Genomic DNA, 27,948 nt, shown 5'->3' with positions numbered 1-27,948 from the left:
ACGCCAAGACAGGATACTTTGCCAGTTGAGGTTTTTGGCCCTGGTCCAAGAAAACACTTAAAGCGTATGTTTAAACCTAGATCAAGGAGATGCTCTCTTGAATTTAAGAGTGGGCAAATTTTGTAATACTATAAGGATTTTTTTTTTTTTTTTTAAATTCTTACATGGAGCTGCAGGAGGCTTGGGCTCAGTGAAGAAACTGGCTCTTCATCTTCCTCTTTTGGGGAAGAAGGATGAACTGGCTGACCTCTTGAAGTTCTTCTCAACCATGTTTCCTGTGGCGGATAATGAGCCTGTTGAAATTGTGCAATGATGATTGAGTGTTTGGAAGGGATATTAAACCTCCGCACATCAGCTCTCACTTCTGGAGATCAAAATGACATCTTGTGTGTGGGAAAGAGGCAAATTATGTCCCAGCTGCAGGGTTCCTTCATCTTGCTGTCATGTGTTTCTGGTTGCCCACTGACAGAGGCAGGATGCTGCACTAGATGGACCAACGTTCTGATCCAGTCTGGTAATTCCTGCGGTCCCCTGAGTCCTGTTGACTTCAGTGAGCATTAAACACCCACTCAAGCACTTCCCTAGAAAGGCAGGCTTTTCTGCGCCGGTCTCTCTGCCCAGCTGCTTGAAGCTGTGCAGTGAAGAAAGCAGGTTTCTGTTAAGTGCTTGGATCAGCCCTGCCACATCCTTTTTTTGTTGTTGTTTTTCTTTTCCTAATTGAAAAATCCTAATTTATAACATGTGCTTCCATTTTAAAAATGGATGCAAGCTGTCCTAAAGTCAAGCCGTGCTCCATGTTGCAGATATGAGATCAGGTAGGAGGTTTCCATTAGTGCCTGTGAAGGGGATGCATGCACAAATGGCTGGGAGAACACAGCCAGAAAAAAATCGCATGAGCTTTGTGGCTGGCTTTGCTTCTAAACCTGTGTGGCAAGAGTACCGAGAGGAATACATCGTGTGGCTTGCGGCCCTTTGAAGTGGCTGGGTTCAGTACTGACAGGATGGCTTCCCTTATCTCCACTCCTACAAAGAGGACTGGGAAGTATGCCTGTGATGTGGGACTCTGACATTTCAAGCCTTGATCAGGTTGTCAGCTTTTTCCTTTTTTTTTTTTTTTCTCCCTGTGGTTAATCAACAAAGCTAGTTGAAAGCAGAAAATGTGCTGTCCCCTTTTTATAGGTAAATGAAGTGGTAGGGGGAAAGCTGTGTTTGGGGACTGCTGCTGAGCCACTGCTCCGGGATGATCAGATGGGTGGGAAGTTTACAGACTGCCTGTCCCTTCCTGTGTCATTACATCTGTGCAGAGGGCTTGGCAATAGCTAGCGTTCATCTTGCATCCGCTCTGCGCCCAAAACAAGAGTCCGGAGTACGTACGTGGGAGCACAGTCCTCTAGCAAACTCCGTTGTGTGTCCCCAAACGGCACTTGTGAGCAGGGCCTGATGCTGTCCTTCAGAAGGCAACTAGCTCGAAAACTGCAAGTTTAATTTCTTCTTCTGAGGCGAGTGTGTCCCAGATGAGGCTTTGATCTGGGACGCTCAGCTGCATCTGACCTGGTCTGCGCAAACATCCCAGGGACCAGCTGGCTGTGATTTGGGTCAGATGGATGCTGTCGTTTGGGAATGACTTTCTTGATGCAGAGCTCAGCTCTGCCTTTTGAGAGTGACTTGTTTTGTGTAAATTGAACTTTGCTAGGAAATTTTTATATGGCTGAACTAAACCTAGTACAAAAAATACTAAATTAGATTTTGAGATGATTCAGATTTGAATGCCAGCAGTTACTGGGTCTCTGCTTCCCACAACTTTAAAATATCACCTACCCTTTGGAAACTGAGCCCTTTCAGGAAGGCTGAGAGGGGCACATATCAAACAACTACCAGTCCTTGAAAAATTAGGCTGTGCCTTTTTATCCAATACAGGAAGCAAAATTGATACAAATGGTAATACTGAAGTGTAGCATGAGAAAGCGGATAAACACCCTCCACCGAGCCAGGCATCGCTTTGGCTTGGCAAGTGGGGCTGCAGGGCTGGTCAGTTGGTTGCACGCAGTCATGTTTTTGGGAGTTACTGCCCAAAAGGCTGTGAGTTATAACAACTCATTAGTCTTGAGCTTCTGGACTGTTTGCAGCTTGTGAATTAAGTGAGTGGGTTAGTGACATGTCTCAACATGGGAGACGAGTGAGGGAATGATGGGAAGAGGCAGTTATTTCTAGATAAAAAAATGTAATTTTGAGCTAAAGGGGCCTTTGCAATTAACTCCTTCTGTTGCCTGTCCCAGATGTTTTCCATGTTCTAGAGCGTGGTACCCCGATTTCTAAACCAGGGATGTAATTGAGGTCTTTGAAAGCGTTTTGTGCCATAGCAAAACCAGGAGTGAAAACTGTACATGGTCATGTACGTATTTTTTTTCTTTTTTTCCTCTGCACAGGGACTCTCCAGAGGGATCGAATTTTTAAGAACCTCACTCGGAAACGCCAGCGGGCAATGCGAAGGCGCGTGCATCAGGTGAACGGGCACAAATTCATGGCCACCTACCTGCGACAACCTACATACTGCTCGCACTGCAGGGAGTTCATCTGGTAAGAACAGCTCAGGTGTGGTGGTGTGGAGCTTCCCATCCCTTCGCGTTGTGGGGACCGACATACCGCCCCTGGTCCTGAATCGGTCACCCAGCACTTCACCGAGGGCCATCGCTGTGACTGCCCTTAGCCGTGAGGTTGAGCAGGGTACTTTTGTGCTGCAAACTGGAGTCTGCAGAGAGGCCAGAGGCAATGTGCACCTTGGATGCTGGAAGCAAACTGGGAGGGTGTGGGGATGGCACCGTGTTCCTCCCTTGTGAGTGTAGGTATTGTTTCAGGGAGGGAAAAAGTAACCCAAGCAAATCTGAAGGAAGACCCCAGATATTAACTTGAGTGGAGCTTTGAGATTACACTGAGAAAAAGTTGCTTGAAAGACTAAAGAAAATGCCTAAGAACAGAAAAACCATAAGAGATGTGGGGTGATACGTGTGGGGGAGTAGGCAGAACAGGGAGAAAAACTTAGATATGTCTCAAAAGAGCGTGGAGTGGGAGAGATAATAACAGGGTGTGGGCTGCTGGGATCGGGCTAATAAGTGTGGTGTATGTTGTAATAAAGTGAGGTATTTCAGAAACCAGAGTGAGGGGGTTGTGGGGAATAACGTGCATGTTGACAGCCCGTCCTGTAAGCTGCGACCCTTGTAGTGCTATGCTACGCTCTCACACCCCTGTGCTGAATTGCACCATCGTTGCTGGGCAGTTTTGCCCCAGGGATCTTGTCCTCTGGGATCCTCTTGCATTTTGGCTCTCTCTTCTGTAAACAATCTGCAAGAAGAATGGATTTCTGATGTTAAATTATGTTCATATTTTATTTTGAACAGGGGCGTGTTTGGGAAGCAGGGATACCAGTGCCAAGGTAAGGTGCTCTGTTCCTGCACGGTGTGTGTGGGGGATGTGCTGTCTCAGGAGCACTCTCCTGTGCTGCTGGGATGTCCTGCAGTTACACACTTCTCTGAAGTCACCACTCCTCTTCCTCCCCAGCCAGCCAGAGCTGTGCAGTGGAGCAGCTGTCAGACTGATGGCTTGCATGCGTGCAGAAGCAACCACCTATGTTCATGCAAACACCTACAAGTCCGGTTGCTGTGTTTCACCCACAGTTTTCCTCCTGTGCAGATGCACTGAGTTGCTGAGTACATGTAACACCCAGCTAGGCTTCAGAGATCCAGGGTCCCTTCAGGGCATCGTTCAGCTCGTATTGGGACACAGAGCATCTTACTGGAATGGCCACCCTCTTCCTTCCTCTACCTATGTAGTTCAACAAAGTGAAATTAGGGCTGTGACTTTGAAGGGCAGCGTTGTGGGCTGGCACAGCACCTTTGTTTTGGCCGAATGGCTGTATGTGGGGCTTAATTATTGTTCTGCCTTTCCCTTTTTCTATGGTAAGATGGCAGAATTACTCATTTCACAGGTGCATGGTCACTCAGTTTAGCCTTCTAACACAGCCTGTTTCTCGAGCAATATAACAGGGCACTGGTGTCCTTGTATGAAAGGAAGCTGGATGTAAACGAAGTGATTCTCCTGCACAAAATCTTCAGGTAGAAGTTGCTGATAGATTCCTGTGGGTGCAAACTTTGAGTCCACAAATAGAATAGTGTGGGACCTTGCAACACATCTGTAACTTCCAGTTGCCATTAAAAAAATCTCCTTACATAGACAGTAGCTGTGGTCCTTGGGGGTGTCTACAGTCCATGCTGGGTCATGGAGTGGAGGAATTCAAGTTCATTCAAGTCCATTCACACCTTCAGACCTGGGGAGACCCCAACTCTGCTTTAAGGCTGATTAGGTAGTCCCTATCAAGAAGGCTAATTATCTTAGACGCAGCACCATTCTGCTGCAGTTATCCAGCTTCCCAGACCCGAGCAGTGCACTGAGCCTCAAATGACTAACCTGGGCAGGACTCATTTCAATATGCACTGTGCCACTGAGATGTAGGGATGACTTTTGGTATCTCAGGCCTGTGTTCTCTAATGCTGTTTGTGTGTGTTTTGAGAAATACTCTCCACTGGATAATTTCAACAGCATTTTTTCAGTTCATTTGAGAAGTTATACTATTGTTTCTTGTGTGAATCACCCATATTTTATATAGGGAGCTGTCTTCTAGGCTGTAGGAATTATCCAGTGCAGAATTTCGGTCGCAGTGGGTTGGAGATGCATCTCTAAATCTGTTACAAGATTTTGGGAATTCCAAGCCACCAGTTATTTTTCACATCTTCACTGTGTCCTGATGATATAGATGAGCCTTAAAGAACCCAGCTGATGGGTTGATGTGTTCTGAGGCTTTCAAAAACCCTTCTCAGCATGCCTCTTTTATTTCCTAGTATGCACCTGTGTGGTACACAAGCGCTGCCATCATCTCATTGTCACAGCTTGCACATGCCAAAACAATACTAACAAGACCGATCTCAAGGTAAAGTCATGTTGGTTATTTTGGGTCATCATAATTTGTGAATCTTCAAGGTTGTCTGGATTGCTGGGGTTGTCTTATAACAAAATTTACTCTGTGATATCCATATTAATGAATTTAAAAGTGAGAGTGATAGCGACAGGTATAAAAGCCACGCGATACCATCTGGTTGTTCCTCTGTTAACACCAGTAACTGGTTGGACTAGCACATAGTTTAGGAGGGCAGGGTGTCTTCATTGGAAGACAACAAGAAATAGCAAATCCACTGTCTTCCCTGGTAATTTGCGTGCATGATTAACTGTGTTGTCATGAAAATTTAGTGCCCGGTTCTTAATGTGGATTTCTCTGGCTTTAAAATTCAACCACCGATCTTTGTTATGCCTCATTTTTTCTTTGCTGGTAACTTAAAGTGCCCATTTAGTCATTGCTCCGTACCTTTACTCTATGAAATTATTTATGTTGTAATAAAGAACCCTTGCCTAACTTGTGTTTCTGAAGGTTTTCGTTCTTGCTAGTTTTGGCTGTATTTGATGGGAGTAACATCCCCACCTAAAAGTGCCCTGCACATTGTGTGTCTCACTTCTGTAACTGGAAATTATTTAATAACCGTTTGAGGACAATTCAACAGAAATGTTTTCAGTCAGGAGGTAGCTCTGTATTGTGTGTCGTGCAGAAACCTCCTTTCCAGTGCAGATAAGCAATTGCCTTTGCTGGTTATTTCTTGCCCCTGAGCTGCTGAGCTAGACTTCTTAAAATGACCCCTTGCCAAACCAGATGAAAAATAAGTTAAAATGGTTAAGGCTAAAGTGCAACCTAAATGGTGAGTCTCCTCACCCCTTTTTCAGGATTGTGAAGGGTTTATAACACCTCTAAGTGACTTTAAAAGAAGACAAAGGTGAGGAGGCACGGCTTGCTTTAAACTCATGTCTTTTCTTTGTGAAGTTGTGGGTGGCTCCTCGGTCTTCCAGGAGCTGCATGTTGAGACAAAAATGGAAAGTAGAGGTTCATAGGGATGGGTTTCTTCAGCTGATCTCACATTTTCTAAGATGCCTTTGAGATCTGCATGATTCAGAGTTGGAAAAGAACAAGGTTAAAATGGGATGAAAGCAAGTGATAAAGTGAAATGTGGGCTTGAAATGAAAGACTGTTAATAACAACGAGGGTGAGAAGAAGAATGAGACTTTTAGGAGGAGCTGGGAAAACTATTCTATGTTAAATTTAATAAAATCAACAGTTTGACCGAAAGTTGCATGTTTGCACATAGTATCCAAGTTAATCATTTGAAAGCTGGTTAGTTACAAAATGCTGTAGCTAACACAACTTATATGTGGTACTTCAGTGCGATAGGTTTGTGATGAGGTAATCCACACTTCTAATTCTAGCTTGATTTTAAGAATTTAAAATCGGCTAGGCAGCCCTTTTTAAAATCTGCTTTGTCAGGTAGTCCAGCCTGACTGGCAAGCAAAGCAGAGCAGGCTCGCAGCAGCTGGGGTTGGTCACTCAGTAAACCTCAGTGAGGTAATGGATCGGGACATTTTCTAAGCTGGAATTACTTCCATAGTTTTGCACTTAAATGCCTGTATGTAAATGAACATCAGCTTGTATATATCTGTGTATTTGAATTTTAAATCTGTGCTTTTCTTTTGGTGCCTCAGGTGACTGAACAGAGGTTTGGAATCAACATTCCTCACAAGTTCAGCGTCCACAACTACAAAGTCCCGACTTTCTGTGACCACTGTGGTTCCTTGCTCTGGGGGATCATGCGACAGGGCCTACAGTGTAAAAGTGAGCGGCTTCTTACTGCAGCCTTTTCGCAAAATACATATATTTTTAGGCTCTTGATGCACTGAGTGGGCTTGGTTTGTTCAAGCTTCAAGAGAAAGCCAAGCAATGAATATTCATCTTTGCAAGAGTTAACAGAAACGCTGATCGCCTTTTTAATCTCAGGCTTCCAGGAGGACTGTACTTTGTACACTCAGCACAGCTTTGTTTAACTGGCATTACAGAAAATATTCTTGGGTATTATTGCCTCCTGCATTCATTTTTCCCTTCACCTGTAGGCTTTTCCTCAGCTAATGCAGCAAAAAAACATCTGAGGGGAAAAAAGAAAAAGGTCATTGCTTTAGTTTATCTAGCTTGTCTGTCACACTGTTCATTGATGACAAAGCATGTCCTGGTGTTACAGATTTGTTTCAGTGATCCAGACTGTAAAATCTATGGGTAGCTAACAGTTTCCACTTGCCTTCATCTCCCACAAGAGGGTGTATGTGTGTCCACGAGTGAGAGCAGGAAAGATTTTACTTCCCACTGAACAACATATCTTTAAAATTTCAGGGATTTCTTTAAAGTGCAGAGGAAGTTTGTGAATTCTGTGGCATTATAAATCCTAATTTTACCTGCAGGTATAGCTGCTTGCAGTGGTATTTGTACACCTGATAGGCGTGTGCTTATGAATAGCTTCAGGCAACGTGGCATCCTGCTTGGAAGAGTTTGGGGTATATTTCTGATTTTCAGGAGTTTATTCTCTTAGGAGAGTCCTAATTTTGTTTCTGCTGAGGTCAGTGGCAAAAAAAACCTTACAGTTTAAAGACACAGGGTAGATCCAGATGGGTATATGTCCTGAAGCAGAATTGCTGAATTTTTTTCTCAGCAATAAATCCTTCCAAGTTGCTTTAATTGTTCCTTTGCTTTTACTTTCCAATGCTACCATCACCCTTGTCAGTCTGTAAAATGAACGTCCACATCCGATGCCAAGCAAACGTTGCACCGAACTGTGGGGTGAATTCAGCAGAGCTTGCTAAAACCTTGGCGTGCATGGGTCTGCAACCTGGAAGCATTTCCCCAAATTCGGTGAGTCTTTTCCTTTCTTTCCTTATTTTTCCCCCTCCTCTGTTTAAAACATTTACAACTGAGTCTTTGTATGGGTGCAGGAGAAGTTGGAGACTTCAGTTACAGCATTGGGCGGCAGACTGCACGAGTAGGTTCTTACTGTCCGTGGCTTGTGGTGAAGACTTCACCTGGAAAATGGATGTCTTGTATCCAGGTTTAGCTTGTCAGAGGCTTTAGTCTATGGGTGTTGCTTTGTTGTCTGCTTATGTTCCACAGTGGTGTGACTGCATTGAATCTTCTACCTGTTTGGCATGAAATGGGAGGAGAATAAGACCCTTAACTAGTTAATGGTCAATATACTTCATGCCATACTTTATTTTTTTTAATCTTTTCTGTGAACACAAATGCACTGTCTGCAGACATGGTGTGGAATAGAGCATAAGAGCTCAGCAAGAGGCCTGGATTCTCTTCCTGCTTTGTCAGTGTCTTTCTGAGTTTCACTCCTCACTACAGTTTCCCAGCTGGAATCTGTGGTCCCTGTCAACACATCATCATCTCTGGTCTTCCCTGTCCAAGCCAGGGTCTGAGTGAGCTTGTTGCCAGCGTTGAGACACATGTACAATTTCTGCTTGTCAGTACTTAAGGCATCCTAAAAATCCATCTGTTGTATATCTTGAGTCTATTCAGAGGGTTCAAAACACTGTAAGAGCTTGAGTGAAAATGCCCATAAAGGGTAATGGAAGTCAGAGCTGTCATTTGATAACAAGTTTTCATCACATTTCCTTTGGTAGCAGTTTTGAAAAGTGAGTTTGCTTGAAACCAGAATAATCTGCAACAAAATGTTGGTCTGTTTATTTTTATTTGACCAGAATGAAAATATTAAAACCCAAAACATACTTGCTAGACTGGATAAATCTTGTCATACGGTTAGTCAGCTGCATGGGTTGACCACATCATACAGTATCAGCCTAGCCTGCTCATTAGGCAGTGCTGCCCCTTTTGATTTCAGCTGGTTTGTAGCAAATGAGGCTTTCTTACCTTCTCTCTTCATGCTGTAGCAGTTTAGGGGGACAGTTACGCTGGGAGTTCCAGGGAAACACCAGTCCCACACTCCCTGCTCAGTTCTGTAAAAAACAGCACTTGTTAGCATTTGTCGTTTGCATAATCTGCACATCAAAAAAGAGATGGAACCAGGAAAATACAAATCTGTGTTTGGTGTTTAACAGTCTCTTCTCGCTATATGTGAGCTAGAGGCTCTAGGTAAGTGTTCAGTCTGTGCTGTAAGCTTAAATCTGTGGGAGTTTTGCTGGGTGCTGTCCTGAATGCCCTTGGTTCTATCCCCACGTCTGGGGTTGCAATGAGACAAGGCTTCTGTGCAGGAAGAATTTTGCTTTACACCGAAGTAGTCACAAGGTGGTGCTCAAGAAGTCCGTGTGATTCTGTTCAGGCCAATAAACTGAGTAAAAGTACGGGTGGTTTACATGCATACTCATACCGGGAGAGCTGCGAGCAGAGGGCACTGGAGGATGACTTGATCTTCGTATACTGCAAAAACAGGAGCTGTAAAATTGTGTGCTACCTCTGGTACAATTCCCGAAAATGCAGGTACCTCACTGCTGGCATGGGAATGAACAACCTTTCGTCGAATTTACAGCAGTGGAGGAAGCCAGCAGCCCAGCTGTGGGAATGAAAAATATTCTGAAGTTTGGGTCCCACTGGACTGGACTTTGAGTAAGAGTCTTAAAAACAGGTCGAAACCTAGGAGATTCAGGTGAAATCTGCTCAGGTTCTGGATCTCACCAGCACTTCACATGCTGCAGAAATTCAGCAGTCCTCCTCGCTCCGATGTTAAGTAGGAGACTTGGATTTCCACACTCATTGTCTCATTTTTCTGGGGAGTGAGGATGGAGAGAGGGAGGCTTGTCTCTTGGATCTGCTGGGCAGCGGGTTTACAACGTGCACTGCCCAGGTCAGGAACCAGCACTGATGTCTCAGCACAGCTCTACGCAGTGCCGAGGTGGGCCGTCAGCGCAGCAGCTATGCAGGGTGGTAGAACCAACGTGCTTTCTGTTCCAGTGGCCATACAGGGCATCTGAGCAGGTCCTAAAAGCCCAGGTTGGTAGGTTGACTACTTGTGTACACGTCTGAGGCAAAAGTACGATTTCTGTGCAGACTGATAATGACTTACATTCTTCCACAGAAACTGGTTTCAAGATCTACTTTGAGACATAAGGGAAAAGGCAGCCTGAAGGATGGCAGCAGCGTTAATGAAAGTTCAGCGAGCAAACTTGGGATCAAGGACTTAACCTTCCTTCGCGTATTGGGGAAGGGCAGTTTTGGAAAGGTGAGTTATTCCTGGCTCGTTTGGGGAAAACCACATTCCTTACTGAAGGAGCTCCAAGGCAGATGAAGTTATTTCATTACGTGGCACATAGGCTGTCCAGTGGAGTATGCTTTGTGCAACAAGGTTGGTTATAGAGAGCGGGCAGAAAAGGGAAGAGAAAGCAAAATGGCAGCAAAGTGACGCATTGGATATCATGAAAAAGAAGTTGGCAAGGAAGGGGACAGATGCATGCCAGGGCCCATACCAGAAATTGCAGGTGTGTGCATTAGCACTCGTTTGGGCAGCACTTCTTGCAGCATGTAAAGACTTCTCCTTTAAAGGAAACAAAGTAGTGGTGTCAAATGTAGTGAGATGGGGCTTCGTTTCTCTGCTTTGCCACAAAGCCACTGTGGAAAGGTGTATTTGAATCTGATAACCGAGAAGGGAAGGTGGGATGGATGGCTCTGCTCAGGCGGTTTGCTGTGGCTCAGTGGATGAGCCTTGACCAGCTAGCCCCGTGCCAGAGGCTGGAGCAACGTGTATGGGCATTTCTAGCCAGAGAAGCTTGCTGTGGACATCAGCATGTGTGTCATCAATTGCACACTGATGCCCGTGCTAACAGGCTGACTCCCTTGCACCCACAAGCCTGGTCATGAGGTAACTGACATTTCTAGTGTTGCTCCCAGCGACTGAGGGCTCAGCCTTTGCGCTTCACCCGCCCCTTTGGTTTAGGTGATGCTTGCCAAGATGAAAGAGAGTGGGCAGCTCTACGCAGTGAAGGTGTTGAAGAAGGACGTCATTCTCCAAGATGACGATGTTGAATGCACCATGACTGAGAAACGCATCCTTTCCTTAGCAAGGAATCACCCATTCCTCACCAAGCTCTACTGTTGCTTCCAGACTCCTGTAAGTACAGCCTGGGCAGTGGGCAGCCTTCCTTCTGACACTGGCTGGCATGTTCAGGGCAGAGGCACTTTCCTGTGTATTTGGTCCCTGGCCTGCTATAAATGGGCACCTTAGACCCAGGAGAAACTTCTCTGCTGAAGCTTGACCAGAGCACTCTGCTTTATTCCACCTGTAACATCTGCTGGGTATTTGGCAAACAAAATCCTGGCGTGTTCTAAGCACCCTAACAATATGGTAATATCAGGGAAGCCTTTCTTTGTGCCTTCCCTAGACACATCTTTATGCCATTGAATTGGTTTCCAAATGCCTATTTGCAAATGTCTACAGACTTGCAGTGTCTTCCGGTTGCTGTGGGATCTCAGGCTCTGCTCCCTGAATTTTAACAGGACTGTACTTGTGTAGATAAGACAAATTACGGCATTTCAGTCACTTGTGGTGTGTGTACCTCAGTGGGACTGCACATGCACTGCCTGTCTGCTTAGAGCCTCCTCCAGTGTGTGCATGTGGGTGGGAGCTCCTTCCTGGTGTGGGTGGTGGAGGGAGGAGTGGCTGTGATGGAGGCAGTGGCCATGTCCCAGCAAGGTAAGTTTGGGAGTCCCTGAGCTAAGCTGTTATTAGGACCAAAGCATTTTCTGCTGTGTAGCTCTTATATATTGCCTAGGTTCCTTTCTACTTGCTTTTTGTCCGGTGCTAAGTGGTAATAGAGCTTGTTTTCCTCTTAGAAGAGGCAGGAGAAACTTGCCCTTTCAGTTGTGGCTTTACTCCTCCTACACAAACCCAAAATACTAAGGGGAAAAAAAAAGCAGACAAATGCATCCTGCCACCCACCCGTTTCTGTTCTCACTGGGGTGGTGCAACAGTCAGCTATGTAGCTTAAGAATTGTGCTCATTTAGGGAGGAGCCCTTGGGTAGATTCACGTAATAAAAATGAGGTGATTTGGTGGGGTTTTTTTATATGCAGCTTACATGGATCACAGAGCAGCTGTGCTGTATAGCAGAAACAAAACTTAAAAGCTCACTATTGTCACTAGTAACCAAGGAAACTCCTCTTCTATTTCATAATATGAAGCCACAGGGCCCAAATTTGAATGGCTTTACTGAAGTTCTCAAGTGAAGTATCAGAGAAGTCCAGCATTGATGTGTGCTGTTTGAGGGCAGATGTGGGCTAGCAGTGGTTTTTGCCACTCATTGCTATGCTCTTTGCTAGGGCTTTGCTTACTGAATTACAGTGTACATGGTAAAACACCATGTAGAGTATTTCCCATAAACTTAGGGAAGATTTAAGGTCATTGTGCTTGTACCCGCCCGTCATGTTCAAAAAATGAATGCAATCTGCTGTGGGTGCAGACGAGGTCTTCTGGGCCGATGAAGTAATTGCAGTATCTTTTGCAAAGGGGAAGAAAAGGGAAGAACTCAGCCTGTTTAGACTAGCAAATTGAAAGCAAAAAGAGGATCTGATTGATGTCTGCAGATGTCGAACACTGAGGAGGGAAACAAAGCTGTGAAGATGCTGGCTTAGATTAAATGGGTCTAGACTGGCCATGGGTACAGTTAGACTGGAAATGAAAAGGAGGTTGCTAAATACTAGAGCAGCCTGGAACAGGAATTTCTGGACTGGCTGCTTGTCAGAGGAGTGAAGAACCCCTCAGCCCTTGCTGCCCTGAACGCAGAGCTGGTCAGTCTCTGAAAGGGTGCCAAGAGAGTGGTGCTTCTCACAGCAGAATCCTGCTAATTCCAGTCTTTCCCAGCTTCCTCTTTTACTTGAATCCCCCATTTCTTCATTATCTGGATTGTCAGTAACAAAAAAACACTTCCCCTGATAATAAACAAAACCAAAAAGGGAAGCATTGGCAAAAGAACAAGCAAATTTCAGACAAATGTGGTTCATTGCATCTTTTGTGTGTATTCTGTACCCAGTGACACCCACCTCAATCCAGAATAACCAGATGTAAATTGCTCATAAAAGCATAATTAAATCCCTTTGCTATAATAGAGAAGGAATTGCAACAGCAGGGTATTCATTGGACAGAGTCCTTCCAGGAGGGCTTAACCGGGCTGAAACAGTACTTGGGGTTTCTGCGTGTTCTTTGCATGGCGCTGAGTTAGCCCCTCCATTAACATCTTTTATACATATACATATATATGTATATAAGAGAGTAACCACTTACTCAAAATGTCAGCCTGCAACCATATTTAAAAATACAAGAGCACTTTCATGTGTTTGGAGCTGGGGGGAGGTTTGCACAAAACAATACCCAGTTTCACTTGCACTCACACGGAAACCACATTGCATGTATCAGACTTAAAGCCCAAACTATGAGAATGTGGTATTAACAGTTCATGTTATAAAAACAAAGTGTGACTCCAGTCTGTAGTGGAGATTGTGGATAAATCGTGACCTACTGGGCCTGCCTTTAGGAATTTTTCAAGAACCATCCATTATGAAGCCTCTTAGCAAAGCAAAGTCAGAGCCTGATCCCATACGATGCGTCAAGGCAGGCTGGGCCTAACTGGCAGGGTAGCAGCCGAGCTGGAAGATACCTGGGGCTTATGGAAGTTCCAAGTTCAGTGTCATTGCGTGTAACCCAAATTATGTACTTGGCTGCTTCAGGAGCTCAGAGGAAGTCATTATCCCCTCTGCTTGGCACTGGTGAGGCTGCACCTAGAACAGGGGTGTCCAGTTATGCCCCACTCCTCCCAGTTTAAAAGGAAATTGTGGAAACTGGAAAGGAAGGAGCTTGGAAACACCTGAAATGCTGCAGCAGTGTGAGAACAGAGCGTTCAAAGGGTTTGAGGGTTTGGCTGGATCTAGAGCCATTTGAATTCAGACTCTTGTATAATATTCCACCCAAACCAAACCATTCTCCTGACTTACGCAGCCTAGGGCTGATTTAAACAGCCTGGGGCATGTCTGTGCTGCACAGTGCGATGCCATGTAGTGCTAGTAATCTAGCATTAGCTCAGCTGGCACAGACACAGCATTGCATTGCCTGAATCTATACTGCTGCTGCTTTTGCTCACCTCTTTTAGAGCTAGCTGGGGTTTTTCGGTCCTTATGTTAGCTGCTGATGGTTTTCAGAAAGGTTTTCCTTCTCTTCTGCTGCCTCTGTGCTCAGTGTGGTCTTAATTTCATCTCAGTTGCAGCACAAGTGATACCCGCTAGCAAGGGCTGCTTTATTTGCCAGGGGTGAGCTGGGTGCCTGACCTCCTTGCTCTGGCAATATTGCAGCCAGGAAGTGGTAGGAGCTGCAAGGGTTGTCTCTGTCTGGTCTGGGTTACACTTTTCAGAGCCTAAAGAGGAAATACTAGCAGCACAGCAGGCTGGCCGAGGCTGGACGTGGCCCTGTGCGTGCCCAGGGCTGGGCTGGGCTGGGCAATTTTGGACTTGCACCTCCAGATTCCTTTCCTGTGAAAGGCAAGGAAGGAGTCCTGCTGCTCCCTTTCAGGGGAGGCAGTGTAAGTCCTGCTCCAGCTGCATCTGTGTGAGGTCTTCCTTGCCTACCACATCTCTGTTTAGTTAATTCTTTTTTTTTTTTTTTTAATTTGGGAACTTTGCACGTGGCCTAAGCCATTTACCTCTGCTTTTTCTAGGGCCTTAAAATCATCCTTTAGTGTTAGAGGGGATTATGCTCCTGCTGCAGTAATCTGTGAATTGCTGACAGGTGCTGGGTCTGACCTGTGGATAACCGTGGATCCTGTGTTAGGGGTCACAAACCACAAAAAATGCTTGTTTCCATTTACCTGACACTGGTGTCATCCAACACCTCAGCAATACTGTCCTAGAATGGGTGAAAGAGGCTATATGTATAAATAGCTAAATCAGTAATTTAATCCTGAGGAATGCTGATCCTGGAATGTTTTAATTAAAATGAGTTTGCTGTAAGTAGGTCCTGTCTTCATTGGGGTTTAGGAACCATCCTTCCTGCACAGGTGGTTTGCTTTTAAATTCTTTTGTCTCCACTCATATGCATGAGAATGAGAAGGGCTGGGGGAGATCAGCTTCCTATGCAAATAGTGTCAAATAGCTTTTGGTTTTTATGTTTATTGCCCTTCTCCCTTTTCTCATGACTGAGGAGTGCTTCCAGGGGACTGTCCCCCAGGCGATGCTGTTTCCAGCACTGTCCTGCTAGCCTGATCGTTATATGGATTTGCTCTCCATGTGGCTCTGCTGACAGTTGCTGAGGCACAGAGCCTGCTCGTGTTGTTCCAAAAATAGTGAGACATGAGAACTTGGCAGAGGGACGTGATTTTCTATAACGAGCATCCTTCTGAGATAATAGGTAGCAGGGTGCTATTGAGGCCGGTAGGGACTGGCCCAGGACTCCAGGGCAGCTACTCATTGTACTGGTCCCATTTTACGAGGTCAGCCTACTGTCCGGTACGCAGCTTTCCACCCCCTTTACGAGCTGTGGGCTGATGTCATGCTCTGGACATGGAAGGGGAAGGTTTTTCCACATCTGTGCTGGCTCCTGGGCTACTCAAGCAGTTCTCCCAGGGTTAGCGTGGGCATCATGTCATGGATCACCCAGGTGTTTGGAGAGATGAGCCTGTGTTTCATGTCCTAGAAGTGTTAGAGCTAACCTGGAGCCTTTGATGGGGGTATAATTTTTAAGTGAGGACCCACCAACCACTAGCAGAAGTGGTGGGATCAGGCAATGGCAGCTGTCCATTCCAGTCCTTCAGTCATGGTCCCTCCGGGGGATCTCCAGCGTCAGCCTGGTTGTCCGCCAGCCACTCCACTGCCACCAAGTGAGTAGAGCACCAGGCAGCCCCGGGGCAGAGCGTGGTGCGGTGGAGGTGAGGAAGGCTGGAAAGGCAGCGGCAGCCGTCCTGGGGCTCTGGTTAGATGAACAAGCGTCCTGACACAGACCTCGGAGCTCGCTGGTGGGTGGTGAGGAAGCGGTGAGGCCTCTGATGTTCTCTTTGAGTGGCACTGAGAGGAAGCCCTTTGGGAGCAGAGAGGACAGCTTTGATCATCTCCCAGGCTCTAAACCCCCATCCTTCCCCCTCTGGCATGGTGGGAAGGCATGACTCAATATGGGCATGCACCCGACAGCCAAGTGCACTTCTTTGAATGGTTTTCTGTGAGCACTGAGAATTTTCCCCCCGTTCTTGAGCATCAAGACTGTTGCTAGCACCGAGCTGCTGTGCTGGAAGACCAGTGTGTGCTTCAGTTTTCTTGCTGCCAGCCAAAATCAAGTGAAGATGGTGACAGGGACATCCTGTTGGTAAGCCTGGCATTTCCCAAAATGCTTGGTAGGGCCTCACATGCCTTGTTGCCAGAAACATGGGCCAGAAAGGAAGGCACCCCACGGGGGGCTTGATGCAGCATCCTTCTGAAGTCAGGCTTAATGGACCTTGAGTTGTGCTTTACCTGGGGCATTGAGTTAGGTTTTTTGGGGGGGCTGTTGGACAGGGAGGTACAGGGGAATTTCCTCTCTCCACCTTTGCTCTCCTTCAGCATCTGCAGATATGTGTGCCCTCACGTTGGCTTTGCAACCATGGGAGAGGAGTTGTTTTCTGCCTTTCTCTGGTTCCTGTTGTGTGTAGCACCAGATAAAGGCAGACGGGACAAAACTTTGTCTTTCTGTGGTTTTACAGTGTTCACACATCCACTGAAAACCCATGACGTCTTTGCTGGTATGCCGGCCCAAGTTGCCAGTAAACCAGGTCTCTGAGGCCTCCAAAGCCTGGTCTTGAGGGTTCGGCTTTCTCCGATGAGCACAGTGACACCTTGCAGTGGTCTCTTCATTGCAGGAACACATGGGGTCAGGGTTTGGGGTTTTTTTTGTAGACAGAGTGGTTTTGCTTGCAGGAGACGAAACAAGATCAGACTGACATTTCTGTTTTTATCTGTGAACTTTGCTGGGTGTCCACACTTAGGCTGCACATTTGAGGTGATATGAGCTGAAGTGAAGTGAAAACGTGAACTGAAGGGTTAGCTGCCATCATCGTGCTGTAGCCCCTGAGTGTAACTTTCCCACCCCTGGTTGTTGAGGCACTTTGGATACACTTACATTTTCATGAGACTGACAAAATGCCTGTCTCCATCTGCAGTGGCTTATGAGAGACTGTAACTATTAGACAAAATTAATGTTTGGTGCAAGGAGATGCTGTTGCTTATGAATACGTGAAACTAATATCTTTGGCCTTAAAATTGAGGAAGTTGTGGCATAAAAAGGGGTTGAAGTGGCAATAAGTCACAAACATCCTGAGTGAACAGATGCCAGTCAGTATGGGGGGGGGGATCAAAATAGGGCAATCAAAGCTCAGAGAAGAGGTAACTATCTGAGGTGCGACCCAGTGTTGCTTCTTTAGGCTGCAGTCTCTTTGAATCTGTATTTCTTTCCAGGTGATGTTTAAGGTGAGGGGATGGATCCAAAAAGCCCTCGTAGCAAGCTGTTTCCAAACGGCCTTTGGGTATTTCAGCACTGTTAATTTTCCTGAAGACCTTTGGCCAAGCTCGTAGAGGTCTCGAGCCTTCCCCAGCGCAGTTGGGGGCCAGCAGATATTGCAGAGCTCTGTATTTTTAAAAACAGGTCAGAGTGGTCTCAAGTGTGTCATTCCAAACTGGAAATAGAATTTCCAGTAGCAATTTTTTCTGAGCTGAGGGTTGTAAGAAAAGCATGAACATTACACAGCTACTGTCTTCTGAGATACCGTGACACCAGCAGCGAGCTGAAGGGTGCAGATTTCCTATAAATCTTTGATTAACGGGTGATATCTACAGCTTGATACATTGTAGTTCCTTATCCCTCCATTTATTCCACTCTACGTTCAGCCAGCCCTTTAGGTTTTGATCTAGGTGGGAAGGAGTGTTTATGTGGTTTTCTCTGCCATTTTAAAAGGTCTGGAGGGTAAGATTTAATTTTTCTCTTCTTTCAATTTGTTTTATATTTTTGGGGTATTTTGTTTTAATGGTGGCCAAGCTGCCTTTTTTTTTTTTAATTGGGATGACACAGAAGTTTTTTGTATGTGGTTTAATTGGTTGACCTAGTACCTGAGATTTCCGCACACTCCCCCCCCCCCCCCCAAGTTGTGGTTTTTGTTTTGTTTCTAATGGAACAGATACAAATGAAAGAGAGTGATAAAATTCATCCTTTTGAATGTATGTTGAGTATAAGTTTCTGATCATAAGATGAGCTAATAAAGTAATTGTGCTGTGAATCAGACAGTCTTGAGGGGAAGGGATGAGAAGCAAGCATGCGTGTATGGTTCACTTGCTTATCCCAGAGGATGCACTGTTCTAGAGAAATGATTGAATTTGTGGTACAAAACTGTCCAGCCCATGAGCTTGAAACTTCAACCACTCAGTTAAGGAAACAGGACCGGGATTTGGAGGGTGTAGTTAGATTTGTGATTGTTGGGGTTTTTTCCAGGGCAGGTGGGAACCCACAACTCCCATCAGCTCGCCCTGGGTTGTGGTTGTCGTTGTACAGCTCTTCTGGAACGAGCTCAGCGTTAATGCTGTCTGTGCACACATGCGTGCGGGAGGCAGCCTTTACCCCGAGGGACCCCGCAGAGTTTATTTATGCAAATGGCAAGAGCCAATTTGTTATTCTCTAGGCAATGTTTATGTGCCTCGCTGCCACAGCGTAGGAAAGCCTGTGTTGTACCCACTATCAGAAGTGTCCGATAGCAGAGCACGTTGCAAGTGATAACTGCCCCATTCCCATAGTTCCTATAGCTGTGGTGATGATGCCAGCGGCTCATTGTTGAAAGAGCTAAAAAGGAGCCTGGTGTGGGGAAGAGACCTCCTCAGAAAGGTGCGCACCAGCTGCCCAGCCTGGAGGAGATGCCACGTACACCTTATCCCTATCCTGAGTTTGCTTAATTTTCACTGCATCTCCTTCTAGCTAAAAAAAAAAACCCAAACAACCAAAACAACTCAAAAACAGCGGAAGAAAGAAACTTTCCCTTTCTCAGCCTTTCGGATGCAGCATGCAGCGATCTCTCCTACCTCCATAGCCTCGGGGCTGTATGTGCCGTCTGTGGCACGCTCCCAGGCAGAAGTGGTTCCCGAGGCTGGCGTCACTGAAGCAGAGAGGTAAAAGGGCTAACAGGGCACCAAAACCCAGCTGGCAGATGGCTGTGAAACCTGCCCCCTTGTTCGCCTGGGAGTCTCAGGCCAGGGCGAGCAGGGCGGTGGCGGTCACGGCTGTGGCCGTGTTTAAGGAGCATCGCTAACGCGTGCACGTAATCCCAGCTGAGCAAGTGTGGTGCGGAGGTGTTTCTTCTCCTCTGCTTGGTGTAGTTATTTTGATTTGAAATCAAAGCACCAAATCTTCCCTAGCCTAAGTCAGTGTCTTGCTCCATTGTGATCAGGTGAGCGTGGCCTTGACACTGTGTGGAAATTTGGGGCTGAGCTCCTCTGCTTCAGTTTTTGTGCACACGTGTGTGTGTGTGTGCAAAGGTTGCTTTGGCAGTTCCCTCTTGGTGAGACCGTTCTTATGACACCTACAATCCTCTCTGGTTTTGAAAAACTGGGGCATATGTCCCCCCCGTTAACAGCAGGCATTTCGTGAGGATGCGGCGCTGCCTTGGTCGAAGGGCAGGGTATGGAGGGGGAGGTATTTTGGCTCAGGGCAGCATCTAAGCATGGTCCGTGGTTGTGTTACTCCTGTGAAGGTAAATATTGTGGAACAAACCCATTTATTATTCCTCCTATGGGTCCTGTGCTTTGGCATGAGTTGACCCAGATACGGATGGCCGCTTGCGCTGCTGGGGGAGTTGGCCACGTGGCTTTCCAAATCCCGAGATGGCACGGTCTGTGTGCTCCCAGCAAGACCTGAGGCAGATTGCTTTGTGTGGGGTTGTGGACCACGAAGGGAGAACAGGAACATTGGGAGTGCTGAGGGAGCTTGCCAGCTCTTGTAATTATCTTGTAATAATTTGCTTGCGAGCTCCCTGAGCCCTGCTACTCTTTTTGGAAACAATAAACTTTTGCTGGGAAGCAGCGACACAGCTGTCTCTGTGTGGAGATAATTCTGAAAGCCTGCCTTATGCTCTGCAAAGCAAAAACTGCCAAACAGTGAAAAACAACTGTTTTCTCGGGGAAACCCTTTGGCTTCAGTGAACTGAGATTGAGCCCAAAGCTGATTTTCTGGGTAGCTGTGTACATGAATTATTTCCAAAAAGATGAAGTGCAAATTTAACAGAATTCCTGAGCCAGGCCTTCTTTTTTTTTTTTTTTGTTCGTTTTTGGTTTGAGGAGGTGTGGTGGGAATGGGAAAGGGACCATTGCTCTAAACCACACTTAACCAGGTTTCCTTATCCTCCAGATGCTGCCTTACATGGCAGCTGTCAGCTGCAGAGAAGGCTTGGGTGAAATTACTGCTGGGATGAGTCCTTGGTGGGGTGGCTCAGCCCCTTATTCTGCGCTGTGTGGGCAGAAGCAGCGTCAGGGAGAGCTCTGCTGTGACGGGGATGTGCAGAACTTGTCAAAGCCCATTCCTGGTGGCTCTGGAGGCTGGAGGGGCCCTGTTGGTGTTTTCCAGTGAGTCTCCTAAGTCTCCACTGATGACTCTCTTGAGAGAAGTCCCACTGCCCTTGGCACAGCAGCTCTTGTAGGGTGGCAGATAGGGGAGGCAGCTTTGCTATTACCTTCTTCCTTGTCTGCATGTAGGAAACGTTCCTTTTTCCCTATCTCCTCCCTCCATGCTGCCTGAACCAGGGCAATGGTGCTGCCCTGCCTGATTTCCTTAGCATGAAAGCTGATGATCGGGGATGAGGTGCTCACCTTAGCTCTCTTCCGAGGTCTTTGGTCTTATGTGGCTGTACATGGACATCAGCTGTGACTTAACTAGAAGGGGGTGGAAATTAGCTGTCACACTGGCTTTTTTTTTTGGCAAGGGAAAGGATGCTCTTTTAATAAAATCTTCGTTTTCCCCTTGTGATGATGAAAGGTATGATGGTTCAAATCATCTTCCTATTAGATCTGGTGAGGACAAAGGGCTAAAGTGGTGTTTGAATTGGATTTCAGTGGGTGCTTATGTTTGCAAGGGGCAGTAACTAGTAACGAGATTGTCCCACGCAGGGGCTTTTGTGATCAGGGGCTCTCTTCAAGCCCCGCCAAACCCCTGCTAAGACCACAAACAAATGAAGCGAGTATATGTAATTGCTATCAAACACTATCCTTAGGACAGGGTGTGTGCTTCCAACAGCCCCTGCCCTGCTAATCAGCAAACAAGTGGAGATAACAAACTGAAATTTAAACAAATAAATATAAGAAAAACCCCAACCCCCAAACAGTTCTCTTACACTGAAATCGGCAGGGCTAATCTCTGGAACATAGGCCAGCCTCCAAATGAACCCACCTGATCCCATGACTTTGTTTCCTCCAGGTGTTTCTTTAATTTACAGTAACAATTGCTCTGCAGCTTTATTCATCTCGATCCCAGTCCAGAATGGTGCAATGTGATTTCCTCGTGTGGCTGCCGCTGCTGCGAAAGCTTTCGCATCACCGTTTCCTGTTGACTCAAATGCTCTTTTCTTACTTTTGCTGACGTCAAACAGAGATGGCAGATCAGGGAAGGCTTCTGAGCAATGCAAAATAGAAATGCGAGGATTTCAGCATTAAGCCCTGTCAAAAAACACTCCCAGCTTTCAACTTCTAATTCCCGCTGAGAGTCATCAAGAAAAGAGACACACAGCTCTTAGGTCAAATTTGCAAGTGTCTGAACTATCTGCTGGTTTAGGATTTATTTTTCCTGGCCCCTTTTTAAGGTATTTATTCCCTTCTACTCTGCCTGCTGCAAACTGCCTTCCCCCCTCACCCCCCAGCCCTGCTCCTTGCCATAATATAACACTACGTTTTATTTCTCAGTGATTCCTGGGAGAGTGATTGACCTTTGCAGTTTGGAAAGCTGATGGTCTTGCTTAAGAGTAAAAGTGGAAGACCTTGCCTGGCTCTTGGATGCTGTTGCCCAAGGGGTGATCATGAATAGTGATGTTTGTAATACTTGTTGCCAGGCCTGTTGCAGACCAGTGCACAAATGCTCTGCTATAAACAAGTTGTAATACCCATCCTGCTCTTTTCTTCAGCAGGCGCATGGGATTTCAAAGTGCTAGAAAACTGGACAGACAATGAGCTGGAAATCTTTTTTTAAAAAGACAAATGAATAAAAATTGTGTACTCCGTAGTTCTGTATTTACACTTGACCTGTGACATGAGACGGTGGGTGGAGGTGAGGCGTTAGCTGTTACACTTGTGAGCACCATGTAACACGTGTGGTGATACTGGCTTAGTTAGTCTGAAGCAAGAGGTGTTTGTAACAAAAGCTACTCATTCTGTGACAGCAGTAATGTGAATTTTAAAACCAGCTGTTCTGGTGCTCACCTGAACATTTGACAAAGAAGTAGCGTCTTCCTTTAAGCATCATAGTACAGATGAGTACATGCACAAGTCTGAGATGGGCTGTAGAGTTTTGCCCAAACTGAACAAGTAGGACATGTATGTTTTAAGACAGGAGGAGTTAACTTTGTTTGCCTGAAGCTCACTTTCAAGGAAAGAGTAGAAAATACATGCATGTTCACCTAACTGTATGCACGTTTATACAAGCGTATATATTACTTACATAAATACGCACACACATACATCCGTCGTCAGGTTGCTGGTAAATTACTTCCTGTTGAAGATCTGGCAGGAGGGATTTCTTTAAGTATGGGTGTGAAGAGATGCCTGGACAAGCTGGGCTAGATAAGCACCTGTCATGTGGAGAGATCAGCGAGGAGGGAGGTGGGAAAGAATAACAGGGAGATGTAAAGGCTGGCCCAACTGGCAAGGCAGAGGTGATACCTGCACTGCAGCTGGAGGAAGGCTGCCGAACAGGTAGGTATCCAGACTCAACCAACTGCGGCAAAGATGTGACATTAGAGATCTGATGTGGGCTCAAGAGCCAAGGTTGATGTGGGTTTGCAGTTTGTGCTACTCTGGCTTAGACTGCTGCCATAGACGAGGCAGCTTGGTGCCTCTCAGCAGCCCTGTAGAGGCAGAGCGAAACAAAAAAGTGTTGTTTAAATGGACTGGAGATAGCACTTGATACGTGGCCATGGTGCTACACGCAGTAGTATTGTGAGATTGCTGGGAACACGTCTATCTTAGCTTCTGGAAGGAACCCAGGAGGAGCTGTTGAGCAGAGCCCAGGATGGTGACGAGAAGCAGGCTGTCCTCATCTGTCATGAGCTGTTTGCTTTCCCGCTCGTGTCCATAGAGGAAAGAAAGGATTCCTGGCTGCTTTTCTTCTGCTGTGTGCATCTCAAGATGTTAATACTAGTAGTCATTTCAAGCTGGCTGGCTGCCAGAAAGTGGAACATAACAATGCTTATCCTCTTAAACTTGGAGAGGGTTTAAAACTGGCTTGTAGATGATTAACATCAGACCTGGGAAGAAAAAAGATACCGTTAAAAGGCTGACTGGTCTCAACTGTATTGTATGCCTCTTTTCCAGTCTGCTTGTTCCTGATATTCAGAGTAAAACCGAAACAATCAATACTGAATGTCCTGAAACAATTACCAGGGGAAATTTTTTGAACCAGACTGTAGCAATACTAGGGTTTAGTTTTGTGAGAAACCACTGTGTGTCTTTCCTCTCACAATTAAGTGGCGCACCCCTTCTGCACCCACTTAACCCATACACAGACTGTTGAGCGTGCAGCTTAAGCAAGTGCCTCCCTACCTGTAGACTTCTGCAAAAGCCAGAACAAAGCCAAAAAAGAAACCTCAGAGACAGCAGCTGTGGTTTATGAGCTGAACTTTTATCAAACAGGTTGCTTTTCTGCCCAGTAGTAACTTTGGTTTATACTTTGTCCTTATCAGTTCCTTTATCATCTGGAGGTCTCTGCAGGTTAAGCTGAAATCTGAGGACCTAAAAAGCAGCTGCCATGCAAGTGTATGGCAGGAAATCCCGTTCTGGAAAACAATGCACATTCCCCAGAAATAGTGCTGGGATACGCTCGAGAAAAACGTCATCATGTGCTGTCGCGGTGAAGCTGCAGCCTGTGAGAGTCTGGTCATGCACCTTATGTTATGGAGCATCTTTCCTCAGAGATTTGAGGCGTTTACTAGGGAGCAAGTGGCTGTTTGCAGAATTGTCTTGTGCCCACTCAGCTCGGAGTGCTGTCGAAGGGCTGAGTCAGGAGAAGGACAGTTCGGGAAACTCAGTGGGAGCTGGTTAGTGATGAGCACACACCTACTGATACGCCCAATCCACATGTGAAATAGGAATTAATTTCATGACTGGGGGCAGCATTTCTGGGAGGAGTGCAGGGCAGGAAGGTACTAACAGATCTTCCTGGTATCGACTTAATCTTTCCTGAAAAAATCAAGATTTATTTTTTTCCCTTAACATCTCATGGGTACTAAATCTGTTTTTAGTTGGGAGATAACAGTTTTACTTAGAATTTTCTGAGCCTGACAGAGGATATGATTAATGCTGTTGGTATCTGTTTTGTTTGCCTGTGTGAAGGATCGCCTGTTCTTTGTGATGGAGTTCGTAAATGGCGGGGACTTGATGTTCCACATTCAGAAGTCACGTCGCTTCGATGAAGATCGGGCCCGGTTCTATGCTGCAGAAATTATTTCAGCCCTTATGTTTCTCCATGAAAGAGGCATCATTTATCGGTGAGCTCTGCATTCATTCATTCATTCATTCTCTTTGTCTGAACCCCACAGCTGAGATGATAGCTTGAGTTTTCTGCTTGAATAAATAACTGTCACTTGCTGCCCACCAGGAACGAGTTGTCAGCTGGGATAACAGTACCTCTGCTTTCCCCCTGCACATTGCCCAAGGTGCATCAGCTTCCAGGAGGAGTGAAATCTCAGGCTGGAGTATTGACTGCAGGGAGGGTCGTCCTATGATGTGTATGCGAACACGTAGAAAAACAGGTTTTCCTTTTTCTTAGATTTTATGTTGGTGTCAATTCACATAGCTGGTTTATATCAGCCCCAGAACTGCCCCTTGTCTGCACCTCAGGTGCCTGTGTGGCTGCAGGGTGTTAGCTGCTGACTGTCAGAAGCCTCCATCGTGCTGCTCGGGGCCTGTCCTGCTGCCGTAGAGCACACATCACGCTGGTGACAAAGGGACAGGCATTAAGTGGAACCTTCCTACGTTTTCTGGGAGGTGAATGCAAGGAGCTGTTGCTTTTGCCACTATGTGCTTTGTTATTTAAAGGTTACTGTGTGCTGGTTACACCCAAGCTTCTTTGTTTCCCTGTATTAGCTATGGGCCTGTGTTTAAACCCTATCTGCATGACAAAACTATCCAGTGCCACTCAGCTCAGCCACTAAAAGTCTTCTAGTTCCTTCCATGACCCTACAGCAGGAGTTTTTCCTTCCTGTCCATGTCTGGCATCTTTGTGTTTGCAACAGGATAGAAGCATCATTGCCTCTGTGTCAGCATCCGGTCTCAAGGCTGTTCTCAGGAAGCTATTTCCCATAAGCAGCTCTCTTCTTATTTGTCATTATTCTGTACTCAGGGGGGTAGTTTGGTTATATTTTTTCCCTTTTGTACTGCCGAAGTGCTCCACTGTCAGCTCAAGCATCAGGGCATGGACCAGCCAGCACGGCGCAGCCAGCCAGTCAGCTTTGCAGAGGCCTCCCTGCCCCGGGTGACCATTTGACCAGCGTCCTCCCGTATACACTGGGCACAGAGCAAGACCTCTTCTGGGGTGGAACAGGACAGCTTGAGCAGGGAGATGTCAGCACTGAGACCGTCTGGTTATACAGGAATGTTTCTTTCTGACATGCTTTGCAGAGCACCTCTGGCATCTTCTTGCCCAGAGCACTGGAAAGGAGGAACAGTCAGTTGTTTTCTTTGGATTGCTGTAACCTGGGTTCCAGCAGCAAGGTGTGTGTATTTGGGTATGGTCTGCTGTAGCCCTGCTCAGTCCCACTTGAGGCACACCAACACTGCAAAGAAAAACATCAGCTCTCTTCTTGCTGCTTGGTTACAGTTGTACAGCTGGGACCCACAGCTGGGTCCAGGATGGGACCGGTTCCATCCCAGTCAGGCTCTTTTGGTACCGTTTCAGACTGTGGGTTGGGCCAAGTGCCATTTGGTCTGGGGCTTTGCGTAATTTAACCCAGGCGATGCAGTCCTGTGTTTAGTAGTGTGTCCTCCCGTATCAGATAAACCCTGGTTTGAAGACACTAAACCCAGAATAGCTGAGGGTTAAAGTGGCCAAAGGGCTGGGGGTCATGGCGGGGGATGCTTTCTTATCTAATGGTGAGAGAATAGGATAAATCAAGTAAAAGCAATTTCTCTCTCTCTTCCTAGCTTGAGCCCTAGTAAGAAACAGATGGTCAGGTGAGGACAGAGAATATTAAATTATTTTTAAGTATGGAATCATATGATAAATGTGGCACAGTGAAATAGAGAAGGAGTGTTATTTTAATATTCTCTGGGTCCTGAGAGTATGAAAATTACTAGTGATATATACCATATGTACTGAGCTTCTAAAGCGCTGTGATTGTCTGCACAGAATAGCAAATCTACTTACTACACAGCTGGATTTTAGTCTAATACTTCCCTTGTGAATAATGCCAGCTGCTGAAGAAAGACCCTTCCAGATAATTACGCAAATGATATTATCCTTAAAATAGTGACATCCAGTAGTTATTGTCAATCATTCAGTAGCAAAAATGTGTCTGTGCATATTGTAATGCCACTGTGCTTACCGCTTGTGCTGTCCCCCACCAGCCTGCTGCCTGTCACAGGGCAGGAGTAATCGATCCCTCTGGGTTTTGGCACTCTTCGAGTGCTGCTGTAATTCATGATAGAAACTGGAGGAGTAATTGAAAAGCTCCTTGAACAACTGCACGGGCTTTGATCTTGCTGGAAAACTGGTTGAGCCATGGAGTCAGGTAGCTTGAGCTGCACGGGGCAGGTTGGCGGGGGGATGACTTGGTTTTGTAAAATTAGTTGGGGTGACTGTTCTGGAAGATGTAAGGGGAGAGAGCTGCAGCTGTGCTGAGCTGAGGTTGCTTCTGTCAGGTCACGAACACTGCGGTCTGGGGTGGGGTCTGCAGGATGGACGGAGTTACTGGGAAGGGAATCACTGCACTTGTGTAAGAGAGCTTGGAGATTTTATGATCAGAATGGGAGTGCTTGTTTAGGACGCTGGGAGCAGGAGGGGAGAGAGACTAAGAAAAACCTGACCAAAAAGTGTTTTGCCACAAGCTGTTAAATGTGCCTCTTTTTTCTGGATTCCCAGCATCAATGGAACAAGAGTTGTTGGCCTAGAATACCCTCGATCATTTGTTTTTATTCTGGGCTAAACTTAAACATAATAGTACTGTATTTTCCCTTGCCCCCTTCAAGAATAAGCATTTCAGGACAGTGTCTTCATTTACCAACACAGATGAGCGTTCTTCTGGTAAGTCAAGTTGCTTTTGCCAGAAGCGCTGCCAAGAGCTGGGTCTTTGCTCCTTTGAAACACTGTTGAGGCTTGAAAGCCAGCACTGAAACTTCGTCAAGAAGTAGCTGAAATGTGTCACTTCGGCCTGGGGTGGCAATGTTGGTAACACCTAAAATCAGGTGTTTGTTTATGCCTTTTCCGGCCACACATATGCAATTTGAAAGAGCCATAACACAGTGTGTCTGCAATTGCTGGTCCCTGAGAATGGGGTTCTTGAGGCAGATGGTGTATTGTGGTTATATGTGACTTTTTAACATCAAAACCAGGGTTACTGCTGGATTGGTGCTCTCATAGGATGGTTTTCATGATACAACCGAAATTTTCAGTAAGTTTGCTTCTCATTTTGGGGAAGGTCTGTGTTCTGTTACTAAGCCCTGCCCAGAACAGAAGTCACATAAACGTACATGTGTGTATTTGGGGTTTTTTTTAGAGAGGTTTCAGTGTCACAGACTTTTTTTGTGTTTGTTTATTTTTCAGTTGCGACACTGCAAAGGAGA

At 46.1% G+C, this 27,948-nt stretch overlaps 1 protein-coding gene across 1 annotated transcript in view; it reads left to right on the top strand.

Moving 5' to 3' along the window:
* The window catches only part of LOC104507553 (protein kinase C eta type-like), a gene marked incomplete at its 5' end in the record, with an annotated part of 89,389 nt that overhangs the window by 19,451 nt on the left and 41,990 nt on the right, over window positions 1–27,948 (top strand). Inside the window, 8 exon segments of the mRNA XM_010148880.1 lie at window positions 2,427–2,577; window positions 3,396–3,430; window positions 4,893–4,981; window positions 6,634–6,763; window positions 7,701–7,828; window positions 10,008–10,151; window positions 10,863–11,036; window positions 24,502–24,656. Coding sequence (XP_010147182.1) covers window positions 2,427–2,577; window positions 3,396–3,430; window positions 4,893–4,981; window positions 6,634–6,763; window positions 7,701–7,828; window positions 10,008–10,151; window positions 10,863–11,036; window positions 24,502–24,656 — 1,006 coding nt within the window.

This window comes from Eurypyga helias, unplaced genomic scaffold (genome assembly GCF_000690775.1).
Source record: "Eurypyga helias isolate BGI_N326 unplaced genomic scaffold, ASM69077v1 scaffold16930, whole genome shotgun sequence".
Classification (NCBI taxonomy): Eukaryota; Metazoa; Chordata; class Aves; order Eurypygiformes; family Eurypygidae; genus Eurypyga; species Eurypyga helias.
Note: the sequence above shows the minus strand (reverse complement) of the source record. Positions and strands in the feature narration are given on the sequence as shown.